Here is a 22,682-nt window from a genome sequence, read left to right as displayed (position 1 = left end):
AGATTTTACACAACTAATGAAATACTAAAGATCCAGACCAAGGTCACTGTGAATCCATTATAATCATTAATTTACCAAAGAGATTTCAATCTAACCCTTATCATCTAAGGATGATTACTGAGATCTAGATCAAATCCAGGCTACCTGTATGTCACAATGGGAACCAGGTGATAGCAATGGGTGATAACGACAGGTAATAATGAAAGGTGGTAACAACGAGTGATAACGACAGGTAATAATGAAAGGTGGTAACAACGGGTGATAACGACAGGTAATAATGAAAGGTGATAACAACGGGTGATAATGACAGGAAATAATGAAAGGTGGTAACAACGGGTGATAACGACAGGTAATAATGAAAGGTGATAACAACGGGTGATAACGACAGGTAATAATGAAAGGTGGTAACAACGGGTGATAACGACAGGTAATAATGAAAGGTGGTAACAACGGGTGATAACGACAGGTAATAATGAAAGGTGGTAACAACGGGTGATAACGACAGGTAATAATGAAAGGTGGTAACAACGGGTGATAACGACAGGTAATAATGAAAGGTGGTAACAACGGGTGATAACAACAACTAATAACAATGGATGATAACAATCAACAAGTGATAACAATGGGTGATAACAATGGGTGATAACAACGGGTGAAAACAATGAGTGATAACAATGGATGATAACAACGGATAATAACAATGGATGATAACAATGGGTGATAGCAATGAGTGATAACAACAGGTGATAACAATGAGTGATAACAATGGATGATAACAACGGATGATAACAACGGATGATAACAACAGGTGATAACAATGGGTGATAACAATGGGTGATAACAACGGGTGAAAACAATGGGTGATAACAACGGGTGAAAACAATGAGTGATAACAATGGATGATAACAACGGATAATAACAATGGATGATAACAATGGGTGATAGCAATGAGTGATAACAACAGGTGATAACAATGAGTGATAACAATGGATGATAACAACGGATGATAACAACGGATGATAACAACAGGTGATAACAATGGGTGATAACAATGGGTGATAACAAAGGGTGATAACAATGGGTGATAACAACAGGTGATAACAATGGGTGATAACAACGGGTGATAACAATGGGTGATAACAATGGGTGATAACAATGGGTGATAACAACGAGTGATAACTAGAACTGTTGCCAGGATGGCTGACTAATACCCCCGCAATCTGCACGAGTCAATGGTGAATTGGAACTCTTAATTGGAGGCTAACTAAGATAACCCAGTGATATAGTGACCAGTTGCCATAGCAACCATAATTTTGAGAAAAAGAAAGTGGCATGCACATCTACACATGGTCCTCTATATTTGTGTGAAGTTTCATTGAAATCAGCCATTCGGTTTAGGAGGAGTTGTCCGGACAAACTTAAAGTTATGGTTCTTATCGGAAAACCTGTTTATAGTGACCAGTTGCCATAGCAACCATAATTTTGAGAAAAAGAAAGTGGCACATCTACACATGATCATTAATTTGTGTGTGAAGTTTCATTGGAATCAGCCCATCAGTTTAGGAGGAGTTGTCCGGACAAAACGTGTCTACAGATGGATGGACGGACGGACAGACGGACAACCTGATTCCAGTATACCCCCCTAACTTCGTTGCGGGGGTATAACAATGGGTGATAAAAATGGATGATAACAACGGGTGATAACAATGGGTGATAACAATGGGTGATAACAATGGGCGATAACAATGGGTGATAGCAATGGGTGATAGCAATGGGTGATATCAATGGGTGATAACATGGGTGATAACAATGGGTGATAACAATGGGTGATAGAAATGGGTGATAGCAATGGGTGATAACAATGGGTGATAACAATGGGTGATAGCAATGGGTGATAACAACGAGTGATAACAATGGGTGATAACAATGGGTGATAACAAAGGGTGATAGCAATGGGTGATAACAATGGGTGATAACAACGAGTGATAACAATGGGTGATAACAAAGGGTGATAGCAATGGGTGATAACAAAGGGTGATAACAAAGGGTGATAGCAATGGGTGATAACAATGGATGATAACAACGAGTGATAACAATGGGTGATAGCAATGGGAGATAACAACGGGTGATAACAATGGGTGATAGCAATGGGTGATAACAACGGTTGATAACAGCGGGTGATAACAATGGATGATAACAAAGGGTGATAGCAATGGGTGATAACAAAGGGTGATAACAAAGGGTGATAGCAATGGGTGATAACAATGGATGATAACAACGAGTGATAACAATGGGTGATAGCAATGGGAGATAACAGCGGGTGATAACAACGGGTGATAACAATGGGTGATAACAACGAGTGATAACAATTGGTGATAACAAAGGGTGATAACAATGGGTGATAATGGTTATTATAACGGAACCATCAGACAAATTATTGAGCATCAAACAAGTCAATCATCACATTACACAAGGAATAGAATTTCCCTTTTGGGCAGAGATCATGATATATACAAAATTTGGTAAGAACCCAACAAATAAATTTCTGATTTCCTAGTATTTCAGTTTTTTCTGAGTACAGGTCCTGATCCCCAATATCTATAAAGTACATTTCTTCAGTTCAACACCATCAGTAACAAATTCCTCGAGTATGTATATATATAGGTCCTGATCCCCAATATCTATAAAGTATGTATATATATAGGTCCTGATCCCCAATATCTATATCCGATAGCTATATAGTCTGTCCAACTCTATCCGTAACAAATTCCTCGAGTATGTATATATATAGGTCCTGATCCCCAATATCTATATAGTCTGTCCAACTCTATCCGTAACAAATTCCTCGAGTATGTATATATATATAGGTCCTGATCCCCAATATCTATATAGTCTGTCCAACTCCATCCGTAACAAATTCCTCGAGTATGTATATATATATAGGTCCTGATCCCCAATATCTATATAGTCTGTCCAACTCCATCAGTAACAAATTCCTCGAGTATGTATATATATATAGGTCCTGATCCCCAATATCTATATAGTCTGTCCAACTCCATCAGTAACAAATTCCTCGAGTATGTATATATATATAGGTCCTGATCCCCAATAACTATATAGTCTGTCCAACTCCATCAGTAACAAATTCCTCGAGTATGTATATATATATAGGTCCTGATCCCCAATATCTATATAGTCTGTCCAACTCCATCAGTAACAAATTCCTCGAGTATGTATATATATATAGGTCCTGATCCCCAATATCTATATAGTCTGTCCAACTCCATCAGTAACAAATTCCTCGAGTATGTATATATATAGGTCCTGATCCCCAATATCTATATAGTCTGTCCAACTCCATCAGTAACAAATTCCTCGAGTATGTATATATATAGGTCCTGATCCCCAATATCTATATAGTCTGTCCAACTCCATCAGTAACAAATTCCTCGAGTATGTATATATATATAGGTCCTGATCCCCAATATCTATATAGTCTGTACAACTCCATCAGTAACAAATTCCTCGAGTATGTATATATATATAGGTCCTGATCCCCAATATCTATATAGTCTGTCCAACTCCATCAGTAACAAATTCCTCGAGTATGTATATATATATAGGTCCTGATCCCCAATATCTATATAGTCTGTACAACTCCATCAGTAACAAATTCCTCGAGTATGTATATATATATAGGTCCTGATCCCCAATATCTATATAGTCTGTCCAACTCCATCCGTAACAAATTCCTCGAGTATGTATATATATATAGGTCCTGATCCCCAATATATGTATACAGTAGTCTCTTCTGTCCAACACCATCAGTAACAAACAAAGACTTTGAAGGTTTTAATGCCATAAATATCCCTTTATGACCCTGCCCTTATTCCCCTATACTTCTTTAGTTTAGATTCTGATCATCACAACAATTAAACTATAATTATTATAAAATACTGTTTCACTGACCTTCGAAATAGCCCTTTCGACTGGTATCAAGACTTTGGAACACCTTGGCATAGGCTTCCTTCTCCTTGTCAGACATGTGGGGGAGTAGTACTGGTGTAGAGGATTTGGGTTTGAGGTTATGAGGAAGGGCCTTTGGAATTTTCCTCCCCCGTAGGATCCCTCGTGCGAGGTGCATTGCCAAAACAAATTCATCCACATTGAGAACATTGTCGTTTGTGACATCAGCCAAATTCCTGAAAAACATAAAAAAAAATTATCATTAATGAAAATTCTCATGAGATTATTGTCATTTTTGTCATATGATCACACTCAGATGTACCTGTATCATACTGATGTACCTGTATCATACTGATGTACCTGTATCATACTGATGTACCTGTATCACACTGATGTACCTGTATCATACTGATGTACCTGTATCATACTGATGTACCTGTATCATACTGATGTACCTGTATCATACTGATGTACCTGTATCATACTGATGTACCTGTATCATACTGATGTATACCTGTATCATACTGATGTACCTGTATCATACTGATGTACCTGTATCATACTGATGTACCTGTATCATACTGATGTACCTGTATCATACTGATGTACCTGTATCATACTGATGTATACCTGTATCATACTGATGTACCTGTATCATACTGATGTATACCTGTATCATACTGATGTACCTGTATCATACTGATGTACCTGTATCATACTGATGTACCTGTATCATACTGATGTACCTGCGTATCATACTGATGTACCTGTATCATACTGATGTACCTGTATCATACTGATGTACCTGTATCATACTGATGTACCTGCGTATCATACTGATGTACCTGTATCATACTGATGTATACCTGTATCATACTGATGTACCTGTATCATACTGATGTACCTGTATCATACTGATGTACCTGTATCATACTGATGTACCTGTATCATACTGATGTATACCTGTATCATACTGATGTACCTGTATCATACTGATGTATACCTGTATCATACTGATGTACCTGTATCATACTGATGTACCTGTATCATACTGATGTACCTGTATCATACTGATGTACCTGTATCATACTGATGTACCTGTATCATACTGATGTACCTGTATCATACTGATGTACCTGCGTATCATACTGATGTACCTGTATCATACTGATGTACCTGTATCATACTGATGTACCTGTATCATACTGATGTACCTGCGTATCATACTGATGTACCTGTATCATACTGATGTACCTGTATCATACTGATGTACCTGTATCATACTGATGTACCTGTATCATACTGATGTACCTGTATCATACTGATGTATACCTGTATCATACTGATGTACCTGTATCATACTGATGTATACCTGTATCATACTGATGTATACCTGTATCATACTGATGTACCTGTATCATACTGATGTACCTGTATCATACTGATGTACCTGTATCATACTGATGTACCTGTATCATACTGATGTACCTGTATCATACTGATGTACGTGTATCATACTGATGTACCTGCAGTATCATACTGATGTACGTGTATCATACTGATGTACCTGTATCATACTGATCTACCTGTATCATACTGATCTACCTGTATCATACTGATGTACGTGTATGGTATTCCAACTTCTCCTATGTTACTTATGTTTCTTTATAGGTCTTATTTGATATTATGCTGAACCTATTTATAGCGCAACCATATTGTACAGAACAAAAACAAAAGTTTTACTTGAATTTAGTGTGTTAATATAAATAAGTTCGTTACATAACTGTATAAATGCATTTTGCTATATCAAATATGCAAATGAAATCATTCAATTAATTTATCAGCTGCTTATATCAAAAGTTTAATTTGACATAAACTATACATACAAATTATGTTATAATCTCTCAGGAGACTGGACTAAGGACGTAGGAGTTATTCCCCTTGGTCCACAAGATTGATTATCTTCAGATCACTAACACATACCTCATCAGAATAACTACACATATCAGATATCACTGTAGACATACTTGAGATCCAATACGATATTTTATCATATTGCTGAACTTTTATTTTAAATGATCATGTACATCATTTTGATTTACAGATTAAAAAAAATTTAATACAGAATTACTGCATAAATTTCCAATTCAGGAATTGAATACACAATCAGTTACACACACAAACATGTAAAACATTTATATTCTCGGAAGTATTTATCCAATAAATGAAGCTAATACACAATTTTTACGCAAATACAGAAACATTCCTTGCCCCCAAACCTGTTTGTTTACATCAATGAACTGCTCTCTGGCTGACCTGAACTAAAACCTGTTTGACTTGACTGCTTTATCAATGTCGTGTATACCACTACCTGTTATACAAGGCAACATCTCAAAATTGGAATCATGAGAAAATATGAATTTACAAATGTACACACTGATAACCACCATGGATAAAGATATAAAGATTGATTTATTATTTGAATTCAGAACAATTAATATTCAAATACAACATTAACAGGATTGTTCATGGTATTTTGGTTAGATACATGTTTTTTCCTTACAAAACAAATCCAGTTTTAATGCTGCAGTGGAAGTAGGAATGACAGATGTCATATAAAAGGTCAAAATTGACTTAATATCAGTACATATTCAGATTTTTTGTTACATGAAAAAGCTCATTTTTAATACAGATCTATTCAGTGCTTAGGTTTTCTTTCAAATGGAAGAAGTATTTTTAGAGATTCAAAATTATACAAGCTGTGCAACATGGAGGACACAACCTGTCTCACATCCCCTATAGAGCCACAATTAACACAACCTGTCTCACACACCTATAGAGCCACAATTAACACAACCTGTCTCACACCCCTATAGAGCCACAATTAACACCACATGTCTCACAACCCTATAGAGTCACAATTAACACAACCTGTCTCACACCCCTATAGAGTCACAATTAACACAACCTGTCTCACATCCCTATAGAGTCACAATTAACACAACCTGTCTCACACCCCTATACAGCCACAATTAACACAACCTGTCTCACACCCCTATACAGCCACAATTAACACAACCTGTCTCACACCCCTATAGAGCCACAATTAACACAACCTGTCTCACACCCCTATAGAGCCATAATTAACACAACCTGTCTCACACCCCTATAGAGCCACAATTAACACAACCTGTCTCACATCCCTATAGAGCCACAATTAACACCATCTGTCTCACACCCCTATAGAGCCACAATTAACACAACCTGTCTCACACCCCTATAGAGCCACAATTAACACAACCTGTCTCACACCCCTATAGAGCCACAATTAACACAACCTGTCTCACACCCCTATAGAGCCACAATTAACACAACCTGTCTCACACCCCTATAGAGCCACAATTAACACAACCTGTCTCACACCCCTATAGAGTCACAATTAACACAACCTGTCTCACACCCCTATTGAGCCACAATTAACACAACCTGTCTCACACCCCTATACAGCCACAATTAACACAACCTGTCTCACACCCCTATACAGCCACAATTAACATAACCTGTCTCACACCCCTATACAGCCACAATTAACATAACCTGTCTCACATCCCTATACAGCCACAATTAACACAACCTGTCTCACACCCCTATAGAGCAACAATTAACATAACCTGTCTTACACCCCTATAGAGCCACAATTAACACAACCTGTCTCACACCCCTATAGAGCCACAATTAACACAACCTGTCTCACACCCCTATAGAGCCACAATTAACACCACCTGTCTCACACCCCTATAGAGCCACAATTAACACAACATGTCTCACACCCCTATAGAGCCACAATCAACACAACCTGTCTCACACCCCTATACAGCCACAATTAACACCATTTGTCTCACACCACTATAGAGCCACAATTAACACAACCTGTCTCACACCCCTATAGAGTCACAATTAACACAACCTGTCTCACACCCCTATACAGCCACAATTAACACAACCTGTCTCACACCCCTATACAGCCACAATTAACACAACCTGTCTCACACCCCTATACAGCCACAATTAACACAACCTGTCTCACACCCCTATACAGCCACAATTAACACCATCTGTCTCACACCCCTATAGAGCCACAATTAACACAACCTGCCTCATACCCCTATAGAGTCACAATTAACACAACCTGTCTCACAACCCTATAGTCACAATTAACACCATCTGTCTCACACCCCTATAGAGCCACAATTAACACAACCTGCCTCACACCCCTATAGAGTCACAATTAACACAACCTGTCTCACAACCCTATAGTCACAATTAACACAACCTGTCTCACACCCCTATAGAGTCACAATTAACACCATTTGTCTCACACCACTATAGAGCCACAATTAACACAACCTGTCTCACACCCCTATAGAGTCACAATTAACACAACCTGTCTCACACCCCTATAGAGCCACAATTAACACAACCTGTCTCACACCCCTATAGAGCCACAATTAACACAACCTGTCTCATACCCCTATAGAGCCACAATTAACACAACCTGTCTCACACCCCTATAGAGCCACAATTAACACAACCTGTCTCACACCCCTATACAGCCACAATTAACACAACCTGTCTCACACCCCTATAGAGCCACAATTAACACAACCTGTCTCACACCCCTAAAGAGCCATAATTAACACAACCCGTCTCACACCCCTGTAGAGCCACAATGTACCAATCCTGTTCAGTAATAGTATCAAATTAACCTTCCTGACACCCCATACACAGGCATGGTGTACCAATCCTGTTAAGAGAATATGTGATTTTCTATACTTGAGTACACATGGTTACAATTATTATTAATTGGCTACCAATCTTGTTTAAAATCAATTATCCAGTACTTAATTTTTTTTAATGGATAAACGTCACATTTCATTTTCAATTAACCTTAAAAAGTTTATGATGCGTTAAAATTTTACTTAAGTGAGAAGGCACACCTGTGTATTACTGTGGGTTTAATCAGGTACACAGACATATTCTCAACATCACTACAACATCTTGTTTCCACAGCAATGCAAATCCCTTTATAATCGTATTACTAACACATCACAATTAAGCCAAGTCTAAAACTCAGCGAAGATTTGGACAGTCCATCAAGTACAGGCTCAGTAATATATACTTACATATACTATAGTTATTCAATTTATATAGCAAAAAAAATTATCTTATTAACCATTACCTTATAACTGAATCATTCTATTTTATCCATCTAATTAATCATGACCTTATATTTGAATTGTTTTATCATATCTGGTAGTTATCTCCCTTGTAAAACACTCGTCACCTCCCACACTCAGACCATCCTCCTCATATCACCAATTGTATAAACTTCATTAATCACCATTAAAATCCGAAATGGCTGACTAATTGATTTGTAACAAGTTTCCTTATTTAGTCTATTCCTTCCATAAGATTTAAATCATTATACGATGTAGATAATTAGTCACTTCTCTCCATAAGATTGAAATCATTATACGATGTAGATAATTAGTCACTTCCCTCCATTAGATTTAAATCATTATACGATGTAGATAATTAGTCATTTCCCTCCATAAGATTTAAATCATTATACGATGTAGATAATTAGTCACTTTCCTCCATAAGATTTAAATCATTATACAATGTAGATAATTAGTCACTTCCCTCCATAAGATTTAAATCATTATACGATGTAGATAATTAGTCACTTCCTTCCATAAGATTTAAATCATATGACCGTGTAGATAATTAGTCACTTCTCTCCATAAGATTTAAATCATTATACGATGTAGATAATTAGTCACTTCCCTCCATAAGAATTAAATCATATGACCGTGTAGATAATTAGTCACTACCCTCCATAAGATTTAAATCATTATACGATGTAGATAATTAGTCACTTCCTTCCATAAGATTTAAATCATATGACCGTGTAGATAATTAGTCACTTCTCTCCATAAGATTTAAATCATTATACGATGTAGATAATTAGTCACTTCCCTCCATAAGATTTAAATCATATGACCGTGTAGATAATTAGTCACTTCCCTCCATAAGATTTAAATCATATGACCGTGTAGATAATTAGTCACTTCCCTCCATAAGATTTAAATCATATGACCGTGTAGATAATTAGTCACTTCCCTCCATAAGATTTAAATCATTATACGATGTAGATAATTAGTCACTTCCCTCCATTAGATTTAAATCATTTTACGATGTAGATAATTAGTCACTTCCCTCCATAAGATTTAAATCATTATACGATGTAGATAATTAGTCATTTCCCTCCATAAGATTTAAATCATTATACGATGTAGATAATTAGTCACTTCTCTCCATAAGATTTAAATCATTATACGATGTAGATAATTAGTCACTTCTCTCCATAAGATTTAAATCATTATACGATGTAGATAATTAGTCACTTCTCTCCATAAGATTTAAATCATTATACATTGTAGATAATTAGTCACTTCCCTCCATAAGATTTAAATCATATGACCGTGTAGATAATTAGTCACTTCCCTCCATAAGATTTAAATCATCATACGATGTAGATAATTAGTCACTTCTCTCCATAAGATTTAAATCATATGACCGTGTAGATAATTAGTCACTTCTCTCCATAAGATTTAAATCATTATACGATGTAGATAATTAGTCACTTCCCTCCATAAGATTTAAATCATTATACGATGTAGATAATTAGTCACTTCCCTCCATAAGATTTAAATCATTATACGATGTAGATAATTAGTCACTTCCCTCCATAAGATTTAAATCATTATACGATGTAGATAATTAGTCACTTCTCTCCATAAGATTTAAATCATTATACGATGTAGATAATTAGTCACTTCTCTCCATAAGATTTAAATCATTATACGATGTAGATAATTAGTCACTTCCCTCCATAAGATTTAAATCATTATACGATGTAGATAATTAGTCACTTCTCTCCATAAGATTTAAATCATTATACGATGTAGATAATTAGTCACTTCCCTCCATAAGATTTAAATCATTATACGATGTAGATAATTAGTCACTTCCCTCCATAAGATTTAAATCATTATACGATGTAGATAATTAGTCACTTCTCTCCATAAGATTTAAATCATTATACAATGTAGATAATTAGTCACTTCTCTCCATAAGATTTAAATCATTATACAATGTAGATAATTAGTCACTTCCCTCCATAAGATTTAAATCATTATACGATGTAGATAATTAGTCACTTCTCTCCATAAGATTTAAATCATTATACGATGTAGATAATTAGTCACTTCCCTCCATAAGATTTAAATCATTATACGATGTAGATAATTAGTCACTTCCCTCCATAAGATTTAAATCATATGACCGTGTAGGTAATCTCTATTGCCATCAATGAAGGTCTTATGGTGACAAGGTTGTATGGCAAACATTTAACTGTGTACACAAAAGTAACATTATAATTCACAACATATAAACAGACATAATTTTATGTTAATTCTACAACTGACAACCAACACCTATACATCTTACATTACCTAACGTATATCATGTTAACATTACCTAACTTATCTCATGTTAACATTACCTAACTTATCTCATGTTAACATTACCTAACGTATCTCATGTTAACATTACCTGACGTATCTCATGTTAACATTACCTAACGTATCTCATGTTAACATTACCTGACGTATCTCATGTTAACATTACCTGACGTATCTCATGTTAACATTACCTGACGTATCTCATGTTAACATTACCTAACGTATCTCATGTTAACATTACCTGACGTATCTCATGTTAACATTACCTAACGTATATCATGTTAACATTACCTGACGTATCTCATGTTAACATTACCTGACGTATCTCATGTTAACATTACCTAACGTATATCATGCTAACATTACCTAACGTATCTCATGTTAACATTACCTGACGTATCTCATGTTAACATTACCTGACGTATCTCATGTTAACATTACCTGACGTATCTCATGTTAACATTACCTGACGTATCTCATGTTAACATTACCTAACGTATCTCATGTTAACATTACCTGACGTATCTCATGTTAACATTACCTAACGTATCTCATGTTAACATTACCTGACGTATCTCATGTTAACATTACCTGACGTATCTCATGTTAACATTACCTAACGTATATCATGCTAACATTACCTAACGTATCTCATGTTAACATTACCTGACGTATCTCATGTTAACATTACCTGACGTATCTCATGTTAACATTACCTAACGTATATCATGCTAACATTACCTGACGTATCTCATGTTAACATTAGAGAATTTCTGACAGAACAATCTACACTTCACAATGTACATACAATCTCTTCATGATCACCTCTTTATCAAATAACACAAAAATGTCCTCCCCAAAACTTGCCAGATCATTTCCAACAATACTCGACTGTTTTGTACGCTACCCTTCGTGCTGGAGAAGGATTAGGGCAACAGTTTTAAAATCAATTATTTGAACCCCAAAACACATCATATCGTAACAAAAAAGCTACAGGATTAGACGAAAGCCAATAATGTACTTTGGGTGTAATAGATACACACAGTTATGTGTTTCGGGTACATTGAGGATTGGGTTTTTCCATGGAGAGCAGTCTATTCTGTATATCAATACAAAACAATTCTATGCTTACACAATAGTTTAAATTGTACACAATAAACCTATATGTATATGGTGATGTGTGTTTATATACAGTCAACGATTAAGAATTGACAATAGTTTTTATTCCACAATTTTGCTACATTTTTCATTGTATCTTTTTCTCTGTGCCTTGAATGAATTTGAAACAGCTACATAATATTTTCTTTTGCATGCTTATAAATCATAATAGTATGTTAAGGTCCATCAACCTTTACAACCTAAATTGATTAAGTAGGGAAGATGGAAAAGTATTAGGAATGTATCTGTAATGTTTGTGAATACTTTCAGAAGATTCCTATCGCTAACCCTACTGTTGGAGAAGCTTTAGAAGCTATTGGACACGAGTTTCTAAACAAATGCCTTAGTTGTGGTCAATCACCCTGTGTGCTGGTCAATGGGAGGATAAATGTTTACCCTGGAGTCTGGGAGTATAAGATTAAACATAGCCATTGATCCTCGGGATTTCTATAGCAAGCTTGAGGTGAAATGTACACTGTGTAAATAGTTATCAATATCACACAGAGAAAGGTAGGCAGTTAAAAAGTGTGGAGGTCAATTCTACCTCTTATAGATTATAGCTCTTCTACAATGTATACTGGTTATTACTGGTAAGCTGAGACCCCACTGTATTGATATGAGGAGTACTAATTGTAACGAGGAATCCATTACAAAAGTCTCCCGAATGCCTCCCATACTTCGGAAGATGCATATGTGGTGGTTATTGCAGTCCCTGAAAATCACTTTAAACCAATTTTCATAGAAATCAAACAATATCTAAACTTCAACCAAACCCATACAGTTGAATTCGCAGTTCCCTAATACCCCTATATACCAATTTTAATTGAAATCAAACAATATGCAAATTAGGACCAATCAGTGGCCAGTAAATAGTGGCCATTTTCTTAAAATGTGAAACTGAGGTTAGGAAAGTAACCATTGTTCCTTGGTGTACCAACATAACAAGTTTCATTAAAATCAGACAATATTTAAATTTCAATCAATCAGAGGCGAGGAAATGGCAACTTTTTTATTTAAATGTTAAACTGAGGCTACACAAGTGACCAATGTTATGGTGTACCTACATACGGAATTTCATTTAAATCGAACAATATTTAAATTTCAACCAATCGAAGGCCAGGAAATAATATAGTAAAATAATGTTAAAATATGGCTATTATGGGAATTAGATTATTTGTTTACCATACGCTAGAGGGCATAGAGTAATTAGGTCGCATTCCTTACAGAAAAGACAATAATTACTTGAGCACAAGAACGTAAGGTTACTGGAGCACATTAGTGTAAGGTTACTTGAGCACAAGAATGTAAGGGTACTGGAGTACAAGAGTGTAAGGGTAGAGGAGTACAATAATGTAAGGGTACTGGAGTACAAGAGTGTAAGGGTACTAGAGTACAATAATGTAAGGGTACTGGAGTACAACAATGTAAGGGTACTGGAGTACAAGAATGTAAGGGTACTGGAGCACAAGAATGTCAGGGTACTGGAGCACAAGAGTGTACAATTACTGGAGTACAAGAGTGTAAGGGTACTGGAGTACAACAATGTAAGGGTACTGGAGTACAAGAATGTAAGGGTACTGGAGCACAAGAATGTCAGGGTACTGGAGCACAAGAGTGTACAATTACTGGAGTACAAGAGTGTAAGGGTACTGGAGCACAACAATGTAAGGGTACTGGAGTACAAGAGTGTAAGGGTACTGGAGTACAAGAATGTAAGGGTACTGGAGCACAAGAATGTCAGGGTACTGGAGCACAAGAGTGTACAATTACTGGAGTACAAGAGTGTAAGGGTACTGGAGCACAAGAGTGTAAGGGTACTGGAGTACAAGAGTGTAAGGGTACTGGAGTACAAGAATGTAAATGTACTGGAGTACAAGAGTGTAAGGGTACTGGAGCACAAGAGTGTAAGGGTACTGGAGTACAAGAGTGTAAGGGTACTGGAGTACAAGAGTGTAAGGGTACTGAAGTACAAGAATGTCAGGGTACTGGAGTACAAGAATGTAAGGGTACTGGAGTACAAGAGTGTAAGGGTACTGGAGTACAAGAGTGTAAGGGTACTGGAGTACAAGAGTGTAAGGGTACTGGAGTACAAGAGTGTAAGGGTACTGGAACACAAGAATGTAAGGGTACTGGAGTACAAGGGTGTAAGGGTACTGGAGTACAACAATGTAAGGGTACTGGAGTACAAGAGTGTAAGGGTACTGGAGTACAACAATGTAAGGGTACTGGAGTACAAGAGTGTAAGGGTACTGGAGTACAAGGGTGTAAGGGTACTGGAGTACAACAATGTAAGGGTACTGGAGTACAAGAATGTAAGGGTACTGGAGTACAAGAATGTAAGGGTACTGGAGTACAAGAATGTAAGGGTACTGGAGTACAATAATGTAAGGGTACTGGAGTACAAGAATGTAAGGGTACTGGAACACAAGAATGTAAGGGTACTGGAGTACAAGAATGTAAGGGTACTGGAGTACAAGAGTGTAAGGTTACTGGAGTACAAGAATGTAAGGGTACTGGAGTACAACAATGTAAGGGTACTGGAGTACAACAATGTAAGGGTACTGGAGTACAAGAGTGTAAGGGTACTGGAGTACAAGGGTGTAAGGGTACTGGAGTACAACAATGTAAGGGTACTGGAACACAAGAATGTAAGGGTACTGGAGTACAAGAATGTAAGGGTACTGGAGTACAAGAATGTAAGGGTACTGGAGTACAAGAGTGTAAGGGTACTGGAGTACAAGGATGTAAGGTTATTGGAGTACAAGAATGTCAGGGTACTGGAGTACAAGAATGTAAGGGTACTGGAGTACAAGAGTGTAAGGGTACTGGAGTACAAGAGTGTAAGGGTACTGGAGTACAAGAATGTAAGGTTACTGGAGTACAATAATGTCAGGGTACTGGAGTACAAGAGTGTAAGGTTACTGGAGTACAAGAATGTAAGGTTACTGGAGTACAATAATGTCAGGGTACTGGAGTACAAGATTGTAAGGGTACTGGAGTACAAGAATGTAAGGGTACTGGAGTACAAGAGTGTACGGGTACTGGAGTACAAGAATGTAAGGGTACTGGAGTACAAGAATGTAAGGGTACTGGAGTACAAGAATGTAAGGTTACTGGAGTACAAGAGTGTAAGGGTACTGGAGTACAAGAGTGTAAGGGTACTGGAGTACAAGAGTGTAAGGGTACTGGAGTACAAGAGTGTAAGGGTACTGGAGTACAAGAATGTCAGGGTACTGGAGTACAACAATGTCAGGGTACTGGAGTACAAGAATGTAAGGGTACTGGAGTACAAGAATGTAAGGGTACTGGAGTACAAGAATGTAAGGTTACTGGAGTACAAGAGTGTAAGGGTACTGGAGTACAAGAGTGTAAGGGTACTGGAGTACAAGAGTGTAAGGGTACTGGAGTACAAGAGTGTAAGGGTACTGGAACACAAGAATGTAAGGTTACTGGAGTACAAGAATGTCAGGGTACTGGAGTACAAGAATGTCAGGGTACTGGAGTACAAGAATGTAAGGGTACTGGAGTACAAGGATGTAAGGGTACTGGAGTACAATAATGTAAGGGTACTGGAGTACAAGAGTGTAAGGGTACTGGAACACAAGAATGTAAGGGTACTGGAGTACAAGAATGTAAGGGTACTGGAGTACAAGAATGTAAGGGTACTGGAGTACAATAATGTAAGGGTACTGGAGTACAATAATGTAAGGGTACTGGAGTACAAGAGTGTAAGGGTACTGGAACACAAGAATGTAAGGGTACTGGAGTACAAGAATGTAAGGGTACTGGAGTACAAGAATGTAAGGGTACTGGAGTACAAGAATGTAAGGGTACTGGAGTACAATAATGTAAGGGTACTGGAGTACAATAATGTAAGGGTACTGGAGTACAAGAGTGTAAGGGTACTGGAACACAAGAATGTAAGGGTACTGGAGTACAAGAATGTAAGGGTACTGGAGTACAAGAGTGTAAGGGTACTGGAGTACAAGAGTGTAAGGGTACTGGAGTACAAGAGTGTAAGGGTACTGGAGTACAAGGATGTAAGGTTACTGGAGTACAAGAGTGTAAGGGTACTGGAGTACAATAATGTAAGGGTACTGGAGTACAAGAGTGTAAGGGTACTGGAGTACAATAATGTAAGGGTACTGGAGTACAAGAGTGTAAGGGTACTGGAGTACAAGAATGTCAGGGTACTGGAGTACAACAATGTCAGGGTACTGGAGTACAATAATGTAAGGGTACTGGAACACAAGAATGTAAGGGTACTGGAGTACAAGATGTAAGGGTACTGGAGTACAAGTATGTAAGGGTACTGGAGTACAAGAGTGTAAGGGTACTGGAGTACAAGAGTGTAAGGGTACTGGAGTACAAGAGTGTAAGGGTACTGGAGTACAAGAGTGTAAGGGTACTGGAGTACAAGAGTGTAAGGGTACTGGAGTACAAGAATGTAAGGGTACTGGAGTACAAGAGTGTAAGGGTACTGGAGTACAAGAGTGTAAGGGTACTGGAGTACAAGAATGTCAGGGTACTGGAGTACAAGAATGTAAGGGTACTGGAGTACAAGGATGTAAGGGTACTGGAGTACAAGAGTGTAAGGGTACTGGAGTACAACAATGTCAGGGTACTGGAGTACAACAATGTCAGGGTACTGGAGTACAAGGATGTAAGGGTACTGGAGTACAAGAGTGTAAGGGTACTGTAAGGGTACTGGAGTACAAGAATGTAAGGGTACTGGAGTACAAGAGTGTAAGGGTACTGGAGTACAAGAATGTAAGGGTACTGGAGTACAAGAGTGTAAGGGTACTGGAGTACAAGAATGTAAGGGTACTGGAGTACAAGAATGTAAGGGTACTGGAGTACAAGAGTGTAAGGGTACTGGAGTACAAGAGTGTAAGGGTACTGGAGTACAAGAGTGTAAGGGTACTGGAGTACAAGAATGTCAGGGTACTGGAGTACAAGAATGTAAGGGTACTGGAACACAAGAATGTAAGGGTACTGGAGTACAAGAATGTAAGGGTACTGGAGTACAAGAGTGTAAGGGTACTGGAGTACAAGAGTGTAAGGGTACTGGAGTACAAGAATGTAAGGGTACTGGAGTACAAGAGTGTAAGGGTACTGGAGTACAAGAATGTAAGGGTACTGGAGTACACAAGAATGTAAGGGTACTGGAGTACAAGAATGTAAGGGTACTGGAGTACAAGAGTGTAAGGGTACTGGAGTACAAGAGTGTAAGGGTACTGGAGTACAAGAGTGTAAGGGTACTGGAGTACAAGAGTGTAAGGGTACTGGAGTACAAGAGTGTAAGGGTACTGGAGTACTAAGTGAAGGGTACTGGAGTACAAGAATTGTAAGGGTACTGGAGTACAAGAATGTAAGGGTACTGGAGTACAAGAGTGTAAGGGTACTGGCGTACAAGAGTGTAAGGGTACTGGAGTACAAGAATGTAAGGGTACTGGAACACAAGAATGTAAGGGTACTGGAGTACAAGAATGTAAGGGTACTGGAGTACAAGAATGTAAGGGTACTGGAGTACAAGAGTGTAAGGGTACTGGAGTACAAGAGTGTAAGGGTACTGGAGTACAAGAGTGTAAGGGTACTGGAGTACAAGAGTGTAAGGGTACTGGAGTACAAGAGTGTAAGGGTACTGGAGTACAAGAATGTAAGGGTACTGGAGTACAAGAATGTAAGGGTACTGGAGTACAGAATAGTGTAAGGGTACTGGAATACAAGAGTGTAAGGGTACTGGAGTACAAGAAGTGTAAGGGTACTGGAGTACAACAATGTCAGGGTACTGGAGTACAACAAGTGTCAGGGTACTGGAGTACAAGAATGTCAGGGTACTGGAGTACAAGAGTGTAAGGGTACTGGAGTACAAGAGTGTAAGGGTACTGGAGTACAAGAATGTAAGGGTACTGGAGTACAAGAATGTAAGGGTACTGGAGTACAAGAATGTAAGGGTACTGGAGTACAAGGATGTAAGGGTACTGGAGTACAAGAGTGTAAGGGTACTGGAGTACAACAATGTCAGGGTACTGGAGTACAACAATGTCAGGGTACTGGAGTACAACAATGTCAGGGTACTGGAATACAAGAGTGTAAGGGTACTGGAGTACAAGAGTGTAAGGGTACTGGAGTACAAGAGTGTAAGGGTACTGGAGTACAAGAATGTAAGGGTACTGGAGTACAAGAGTGTAAGGGTACTGGAGTACAAGAGTGTAAGGTTACTGGAGCACAAGAATGTAAGGGTACTGGAGTACAAGAATGTAAGGTTACTGGAGTACAAGAATGTAAGGGTACTGGAGTACAAGAATGTAAGGGTACTGGAGTACAAGAGTGTAAGGTTACTGGAACACAAGAGTGTAAGAGTACTGGAGTACAAGAGTGTAAGGGTACTGGAGTACAAGAATGTAAGGGTACTGGAGTACAAGGGTAAGGTATGGGTAAAGATTTAAGGGACTGGAGTCAAAATTAAAGGGGCGGAGTACAAGGGTGTAAGGCTACTAATACAAAAGTGTAAGGGGACTGGGGGTACAGGTGTAAGGGGGAGGGGTAAAGGGTGTAAGGTTTCTGGGAGTACAAGAGTGTAAGGGTCTAGTACAAGAGTAAGGTTACTGGGTCAAAAGTAAGGTTACGGAAAAAACCCAAAAAGTAGGGTATGGGGCAAGAATTAAGGGTTTTTGGGGGAACACAAATTAAGGGTACTGGGTACAAGAGTGTAAGGGTACTGGACACAAGATGTCAGGGACTGGAGTACAAATGTAAGGGTAGGAGTAACAAGAATGTAAGGGTACGGAGTACAGATGTAAGGGTACTGGAGTACAAGAGTGTAAGGGTACTGGAGTCAAGAATGTAAGGGTACTGGAGTACAAGAGGTGGGGTATTGAGTTACTGTAGGACTGAGTCAAGTAAGGGTACTGGAGTACAAGAATTGTAAGGGTACTGGAACCAGAATTTAAGGTACTGGAAGTACAAGAATGTAAGGGTACTGGAGTACAAGAATGGTAAGAGTTACTGGAGGACAAGAATGGTCAGGGTACTGGAGTACAAGAATGTAAGGGTACTGGAGACAATAAGAATGTAAGGGGTACTGGAGTACAGAATAGTGTAAGGGTACTGGAGTACAGAATGTAGGGTCACTGGAGTACAAGAATGTAAGGGTACTGGAGTACAGAGAGTGTAAGAGGTACTGGAGTACAAGAATGTAAGGGTGACTGGCAGTACAAGAATGTAAGGGTACTGGAGTTACAAGAATGTAAGGGGTACTGGAGTACAAGAATGTCAAGGGTACTGGAGTACAGATGTAAGGGTACTGGAGTACAGAAGGTAAGGGTACTGGAGTACAATAATGTAAGGGTATTGGAGTACAAGAGTGTAAGGGTACTGGAGTACAAGAATGTAAGGTACTGGAGTACAACGAATGTAAGGGTACTGGAGTACAAGAATGTAAGGGTACTGGAGTACAAGAATGTAAGGGTACTGAGTACAAGAAGTAAGGGTACTGGGAGTACAAGAATGTAAGGGTACTGGAGCACAAGAGTGTAAGGGTACTGGAGTACAAGAGTGTAAGGGTACTGGAGTACAAGAATGTCAGGGTACTGGAGTACAAGAGTGTAAGGGTACTGGAGTACAAGAATGTAAGGGTACTGGAGTACAAGAATGTAAGGGTATTGGAGTACAAGAGTGTAAGGGTACTGGAGTACAAGAGTGTAAGGGTACTGGAACACAAGAATGTAAGGGTACTGGAGCACAAGAATGTAAGGGTACTGGAGTACAAGAATGTAAGAGTACTGGAGGACAAGAATTTAAGGGTACTGGAGTACAAGAATGTAAGGGTACTGGAGTACAAGAATGTAAGGTTACTGGAGTACAAGAGTGTAAGGGTACTGGAGTACAAGAATGTAAGGGTACTGGAGTACAAGAATGTAAGGGCTACTGGAGTACAAGAATGTCAGGGTACTGGAGCACAAGAATGTAAGGGTACTGGAGTACAAGAGTGTAAGGGTACTGGAGTACAATAATGTAAGGGTACTGGAGTACAACAATGTAAGGGTACTGGAGTACAAGAGTGTAAGGGTACTGGAGTACAAGAGTGTAAGGGTACTGGAGTACAAGAATGTAAGGTTACTGGAGTACAAGAATGTCAGGGTACTGGAGTACAAGAATGTAAGGTTACTGGAGAACAAGAGTGTAAGGGTACTGGAGTACAAGAATGTAAGGTTACTGGAGTACAAGAATGTAAGGGTACTGGAGTACAAGAATGTCAGGGTACTGGAGTACAAGAGTGTAAGGGTACTGGAGTACAAGAATGTAAGGTTACTGGAGCACAAGAATGTAAGGGTACTGGAGTACAAGAATGTAAGGGTACTGGAGCACAAGAATGTAAGGTTACTGGAGCACAAGAATGTCAGGGTACTGGAGTACAAGAATGTAAGGTTACTGGAGTACAAGAATGTAAGGGTACTGGAGTACAATAATGTAAGGGTACTGGAGTACAAGAGTGTAAGGGTACTGGAGTACAACAATGTAAGGGTACTGGAGTACAACAATGTAAGGGTACTGGAGTACAAGAGTGTAAGGTTACTGGAGTACAAGTGTGTAAGAGTACTGGAGCACAAGAATGTCAGGGTACTGGAGTACAAGAATGTAAGGGTACTGGAGTACAAGAATGTAAGGGTACTGGAGTACAATAATGTAAGGGTACTGGAGTACAAGAATGTAAGGGTACTGGAGTACAAGAATGTAAGGGTACTGGAGTACAAGAATGTAAGGGTACTGGAGTACAAGAATGTAAGGGTACTGGAGCACAAGAGTGTAAGGGTACTGGAGTACAAGAATGTAAGGGTACTGGAACACAAGAATGTAAGGGTACTGGAACACAAGAATGTAAGGGTACTGGAGTACAAGAGTGTAAGGTTACTGGAGTACAAGAGTGTAAGGTTACTGGAGTACAAGAATGTAAGGGTACTGGAGTACAAGAATGTAAGGGTACTGGAGTACAAGAGTGTAAGAGTACTGGAGTACAAGAATGTAAGGGTACTGGAGTACAAGAATGTAAGGGTACTGGAGTACAAGAGTGTAAGGGTACTGGAGTACAAGAGTGTAAGGGTACTGGAGTACAAGAATGTAAGGATACTGGAGTACAAGAATGTAAGGGTACTGGAGTACAAGAATGTAAGGGTACTGGAGTACAAGAATGTAAGGGTACTGGAGTACAATAATGTAAGGGTACTGGAGTACAAGAGTGTAAGGGTACTGGAGTACAAGAATATAAGCTTAAGGTTACTGGAGTACAAGAATGTAAGGGTACTGGAGTACAAGAATGTAAGGGTACTGGAGTACAAGAGTGTAAGGTTACTGGAGTACAAGAGTGTAAGGGTACTGGAGTACAACAATGTAAGGGTACTGGAGTACAAGAGTGTAAGGGTACTGGAGTACAAGAGTGTAAGGTTACTGGAGTACAAGAGTGTAAGGGTACTGGAGTACAAGAGTGTAAGGGTACTGGAGTACAAGAATGTAAGGGTACTGGAAAACAAGAATGAGTTCATGACGGGACTGAATATTTTCCTCACAAAAAAAAACAACAAACAACAACGCACTAACTCCTTGCATGAAGTATTTGTTTGTTATTTCATGATATGATTTGTTCCTTCAAATTTTAGTTATTTCAATAATGTAATGAAAACTTTACTTTATTTTAAAGTTTCAAGTTTACTTTCAATGAAATATTTCAAGCAGTTGTGATCGATTTCTACATGTTTAAGCAATTGATATTTGACCTTAAATTGTGACACTGACCTTTGACATTGACATCTGAATAGGGGTTATAAAATTGCATATCTATCAAAATACCTTCAGCAGTTCACAATTGCACATTATGACTCACCAATTGACAAAAAGATGGAAATAGGATATCTAGTCTTGGTTGGTTTTACAGATTGACATTCCAAGACTAAATTCTGAGTCATTTAGTAA

General features: G+C 38.4%; 1 protein-coding gene across 1 annotated transcript in view; it reads right to left on the bottom strand.

The window, feature by feature from the left end:
• Window positions 1–22,682, bottom strand: part of LOC117324958 (epidermal growth factor receptor substrate 15-like) — a 100,758-nt gene that overhangs the window by 151 nt on the left and 77,925 nt on the right. The window contains exon 4 of the mRNA XM_033880803.1: window positions 3,970–4,202. Coding sequence (XP_033736694.1) covers window positions 3,970–4,202 — 233 coding nt within the window. The remainder of the gene's footprint in view (window positions 1–3,969; window positions 4,203–22,682) is intronic.

The sequence above is a fragment of the Pecten maximus genome, chromosome 4 (genome assembly GCF_902652985.1).
Source record: "Pecten maximus chromosome 4, xPecMax1.1, whole genome shotgun sequence".
NCBI lineage: Eukaryota > Metazoa > Mollusca > Bivalvia > Pectinida > Pectinidae > Pecten > Pecten maximus.
This window is presented reverse-complemented; position numbering and strand designations above follow the sequence as displayed.